This window comes from Limulus polyphemus, unplaced genomic scaffold, assembly GCF_000517525.1.
Source record: "Limulus polyphemus unplaced genomic scaffold, Limulus_polyphemus-2.1.2 Scaffold4702, whole genome shotgun sequence".
NCBI lineage: Eukaryota > Metazoa > Arthropoda > Merostomata > Xiphosura > Limulidae > Limulus > Limulus polyphemus.
This window is the reverse complement of record NW_013670312.1, coordinates 35,277-41,276: the sequence shown is the minus strand read 5'-3', so window position 1 is coordinate 41,276 and position 6,000 is coordinate 35,277. Positions and strand designations below refer to the sequence as shown.

The 6,000-nt window shown below is 30.3% G+C and overlaps 1 protein-coding gene across 4 annotated transcripts in view; it reads right to left on the bottom strand.

Annotated features, from left to right (window-relative positions):
• The window catches only part of LOC106471564 (transcription factor Dp-1-like), a 61,050-nt gene that overhangs the window by 21,432 nt on the left and 33,618 nt on the right, over positions 1–6,000 (bottom strand). For all 4 annotated transcript variants that reach the window (XM_022400178.1, XM_022400179.1, XM_013932168.2 and 1 more), the window contains 2 exons: positions 4,004–4,152; positions 1,200–1,365 (listed from right to left, as the gene is read on the bottom strand). In XM_022400178.1, coding sequence (XP_022255886.1) covers positions 1,200–1,365; positions 4,004–4,152 — 315 coding nt within the window. The remainder of the gene's footprint in view (positions 1–1,199; positions 1,366–4,003; positions 4,153–6,000) is intronic.

Genomic DNA, 6,000 nt, shown 5'->3' with positions numbered 1-6,000 from the left:
GTAGTTAAGTTTAAAGTGACTGTGGAAATTCTGTGTATTGCAAAGTTGTATCGAGAAATAATAAACTAGTTTTAATTAAGAAAGGACTTGTATCACTGAAGTTTCTTGGAAAGAATTTCTAAGGTAAATTAACAAAGAAACAGATATGTAACATTCCTATAAAATGTGTACATAGTAGACATGAGTCAGGTTATGCTGCAAAAAGAAGACACTTCAGATGAAGCACATTGATAAAGCAAATTTTGTAGATTGTAGGCCTATTAAAGTTACTGAATTGTTGTCATTTTCACAAGTATTTTTTTTTCTATGTTAAGCATTTACTGTAAAACAGACCTATACAAAGAATAAAATCACCATTAGATCAGGCCCATACAACCTATATCTGTAAGCCTAATATAAAACACTATAAGCTTCAGAATTTAAACCATACCTACGCTTGTTGCATGTTATCAAGTTTATGTTGATAAACTATATCTAGTAGTTAGCACAACATTATAATTCTAGTTCTGTACATTAGATCTATTTTATTTTAAGCATCTCAGTTAGTTCTGTGGCTACTGGTTTGGCATTATAAATCATTTTAAGCAAGTATTGTACAGGGCTGCAAAGACATTTACTATGCAATTGACATTTCATACCACATGAAGTCATGGATTAATCAGCATATATTAATCCCATGTAAAAATATAATTCTAATTGCAAAAATAGAACAAAAATAACAAAGAGTTCTGGAGGAGATCTTCCAAATCCCCTTTCCTTAGATACCCTCCCTAGATGCACTTTTGGTTGCCTTGCAGTATTAACTACTTTCAATATCAAGGTTGTACTTGATGATAATTTCCACTTCAGTATCACTGTGTATATACAAACTGCCATTACTACAGTATTGTGAGTTGTTTTATTGTATTGCACTAAGGTACATTTAAGATATTTTACTCCATTCAAATCCTTGTTTTATTAACAGAAATTTATTTTTTTTGCTTTTCATATAAAATTCAATCTAACTATAAATTGCAAAATATTTTATGAAAATAAGAAAATAAAACTTTAGTTATCTTTGGTTTATTTTGTTTGATACATCATATATTTTTCTGGAGTAAAAGTCATATATCACACTGCTTCAACCTGGAAATCTTACACACTGAAAAAGAGCATAGTCACTGATTGATTACAACATACTTGTAACCATCAAGACAAACCTGATCACTGTGTGAAATCTGTCTTTGAGGGTCTGTAAATTCTGATACTAATTCATCTGCTACTTCATTATATGAGGTAGTTCCTTTTTCTTTAACCTTTTCACACACTTTCATGGAAAAGTGACGTAATCCTTTGCCACTTTTCTCCCCTTTCTTGTTTCTTTTGCTATAGATACAGAAATGTTCAAAGTTTTTTTCACGGCTCTTGTAATAAGACATTAAATAAACCATTCACATTGATAAAAATATTAGTCATACACATAATACTCTTTACAAATAAAGCCATATATCAAATGTTACATGCTTATTTCAAAATACTTAAAAATCATTTTTACTTCCAATTGTAAGTCAGCCATATTCACTAAAACTTTGGTCCAATCATGTTAATTTATGCTTCAACAAAGTATATTTGCTATACACACATTATATTGAATTTTATTCCAGAAACTGCTTTTGGTTTGGTTCTCTAGCTGTCTTGCATTATTTTTGAAATTGCAATGGCATTTCACATAACTGATTCAAACATCTAAGGTTCAGTATTGCAAATTTAGTTAATAAACAAAGAAGCCACATGTAAGTTTCTTAATATTCAATTTTACCAGCATCATCTTCATTCTATTGTTAGCCCAAACACAGCTAAGCCTTCAATGCTGTCACCCCTCTGACAAGACAGTATAGAGACATAACAGATCACTAGGACGACACTCATTGTCATGACTAGTAGCCTATATGATCGCATAAACACAGAGTTAGGCAATTTAATCAATGAACTGAATGCCTATGAGCAGCAATAAGTGTCATATAAACTAAACAATTAATAAAAAGTACTATCAAATTGATTAATATTACAAAAATAATTAATTAATCAAAACTAGTGTTTGTGATTGTTATTGTTTTGATTACTCCAAGAATCAATTAATTGAAATTATGATTAATTCGATCACCATGAAAATAATCAACTAATCCCAATTATGGTTTCTGTTTATTTATTGTTAAGCACAAAGCTACACAATGGAGGAGTGGGGTACTTCATGATTTAAGAATCTTGAGTTTAATTTTCATTACTACTAAACTTGCTTACTCTGTCTTTGTTATTGTTAAGCTACTAAGGTTATCTACAATTTCCACTAATTTTAAACTGGTTGGCAGCATCCATTACCAATTCTCTGGCCACTTAAGTGTTAAGTAGTGTAAATTTACTGTTGTTTTTCATTTTGTTATGTTTCTAACTTATAACTGTAACTTTAACTGATTTTTTTAATATTGTATAAGCAGGCAAAAACTAGGCAGCTTTATACACTCATCCCTACTTCATTTTAAAATACATAATTTTTTAATACTCTTGAATAATTATCAATTTATTTGATTTATGGATGAACAGTATTGAAGTAGTGTGTATTTGAAAAACAAACATAATGGTAACCACATGGTGGTACAAGGGGTCCTCGTTATACGTTGGAGTTAGGGAATGGAAAGTTGCAATGATACAACATATAACGGGGAATTTTCCCCCACAAGAATAATGGGAAATGGAGGGATAAGGACCATAAGAGCGTAAACATTACCTATGAGATGCAAATTGGAGCAATTTTTCCTCAAAGAAACAATGAAATATGGTATTGAATAGGGACCATAACTTGAGAAAATGTTGTGTTTTATACCTAGCAACCAAAATACGTACTGTACATGTACAGTACCTGTATTATACTATACAACACATAATGTACACATATTTAAAACTAATTCTGAGTTCCAGAACCTTTACACAGCATTTATATTTACAAAACACTTCATTGAAAACCATTTTTATGAGCATTTTGAAGCAGTCCTGTACACTTTAAAACATTTTCATTTTTTAATATAAAACATATTTGTGACATTTTAAGCAATGACTCAAACAGAAAACCATTTTTATTTTTAGAAAAATCATAGAATATTAAACAGCATTTCAAAAAGATTTTACCATAACCTTTAATTTTTATGTTCTTATCCTGGGGAGTGTATGCATTGTGCTTGATTAAAGAAGGTGTTGGAAGAGGATTAGATGGAGGATGAGAATGGAGATGCAGCTGTAAGATAATTAACATCACTGACATCTGCCATATTTATCTCTATAGAAAATGTAGGCTCAGGATTTTGCTTTGCTTGAGTGCCAGAAGGGCCTGCTTTGGAATCACTGGGTGTTTTTTTAAATGGGTTGTCTGCTTTCCTACTTGCATGTTATTAGTCTATGTTCTTTGGTGCATTATTTAATTAAATAAAAAAATATTTAGGGCATTACTACCAGTAGTATACAAAAAGTAGGACTGTATCTTCAACAATAAAAAAATATGATTTTTTGTATGTGAAAGACTTTTAATGTTAACTGAAAGACTGCCAAATTTTGTGAAGATATACACACACTATATCAAAAGTTAGAAGTATTAAATATATGAAGACTTTAAATGAGTACAAAGAGGTCACGAGGTCAACAGTAATGTAAAAAATGTACATTTGGTAACCTTCAGAAGATGTCTATCGTATGAAATAAAGAGTAGTTTGAAAATTACTTAAAAAAATACAAAACGTTGTGAATGAAAATACAAAGATGAATGCCATGTTAGAATAATAAAGTAGTTGAAAAAGTTATAAAGATAGTACGTACCCTTGTAAGGGCTGCAGGGGGTGTATGTGATTAATAAAATATGCAATCAATTAATTAATAAGCTTGATAATTAAGTACATCTGACACATAAGACAGTTCGTTGATAGTTCATGTTCATTATAAAACACATTTCATGTAATATAAACAAAGAGTGTCTTACCTCTCTGAGTAGTCTGAAAGAGTCAGTTCATGTGGCCTTTTTCCTGACCTGTTAACACCATGGTCAATTACAGGGGACAGTGTGTGCTGAGGAGTTCTTGGACTGGTATTGATGAGATGTATATTAGTGCGTTGTGGTGTGCTCAATATCTATATGTAATAACAGAAAATCTTACACATAACCTGATAAGTTTCATGCTATTATAGTACTGAAAAGTAATTCTGTCACTACACTGCATGGAAAATGCTCTATCTCATTTTACCTGGAGTTAAAAAATACACATCTTAAAAAAAAAGATAAGCACTAAAATGTCAAAATTTTCATGCAGATTAATTTACTATTAATATTTCACATGCTTATTAGTTAGTCCCATCTTTCAGAGGATATATGAACATTCATTTAGTGATCTACATGTTCTGGGAAATCACACACATATCAGAAGCTTCTGTGGTCTGCATATACAATAATGTTCCCATCCCCAAATTTCATTTTGTTAAGTGTATTTAGTTGTTCTTCATTAGATCTGATTTTACCATTTAATTGTTTTTGTATACAAAAAAATGTGCTGAATTTTTAGACTTTACTAGAAGTTCCTTGTTCCAAACCTCTTACAGCAGTGAAGCATATAAGAACACACCTCTTTTCAAGAATGACAACAGTAAGATTAACAAACTTCACCCAGATTCCCTTTGAAAAGAAGCTTTCCAGAGCAAAGATTATAAAGTTGTGCTACATGTGTTTGAAACCTCAAAAACTAATATTTTAATTTTTTGAAGTTTATACTTGACCATCTTTAATATTCTCTGTTAAAATACTGTTAGCTGTAAGTCACATAATACATTTTTACATTGTAGTTTATGAATAAAACATATGTACTTGGACTATAATTAATTATGTTTTTTTTAAATATCTGTTCCCTTGACTATTTACATCCATACAACACAATGACAAATGTTATTAAAAATGTCAGTTACATTTCAAATGTAGCATACTACTAGGTTGCTAAATTTTATTGCAAGTGTTTACACTGTAGATTTATTAAAACTTCAGAGCTTGCACACTTCAGTTTGATACAATGTTTTCTACAAAGGTTCTTACCACCCCATGTTAAAGTGGAGTGTAGCTTTCATCAGATATACTTTAAAGATGTAGTATGTGCTTTTTTTTATTTCAAACTTCATAAAAAAGCAGACTTGTTAGACTAGATTGAAAGAAATCATATGAACATCAAAACATCATAAATATGTCATTTAAGTTTAAAAATCATTATTTTCTAATCATGTGTGTAAAAAATGTATGTAATATAAAATCACATTAGCTCTTTTAAAGTCATGCAACTCACACATGACCAGCAGAATGAAGTAATATTAAGTATAATCAGATGACAGATAATACCACCTGGTGGAACTACATACTTTTTAAATATGACAGCACTGGGCAACACAAAAATGTTCTCTGCTACTATAAAAAATACAACTGTTTTTGAGTAATTTGATGATGATTTTAAAAATCATGTTGAAAATTACTAACCGCCTCTAGTTTTAGAGTTATGATAAATTTATTCAAAATATGCTTATATATCATGAAAATAACCTTTTCTTTAATAACTTTATTCATTGAAAACTGCATTTAAGAATATATAATCATCATGCTTTGATAAATTTCTTTCATGTTTACAGCATGAGCAACAGGAATCAATGGCTTAGTGTTCCCATTGTGCAAAAGTACAGCTTTCAGACTAACTTTAAATGAGTTGATAAAAGTCTTCATTCTTGGGGATGATGTTCAGTACCTAATTCTTCCATAAGTACATCAACATTTTTACAGAAACACAAAGTATCTTGCATGCTGTAGTGAGAAGCAAGACTTTCATGGCAACTTTGGTAAATTGAAATTCTTGTTCCTGGAGTTAATACATTCCATTGCTGTAAACAAGAGCCAATAAGTTTCCCATGCTGCTTTGATAGAGACAAGTCATGAATCAGATCATTTAGCTC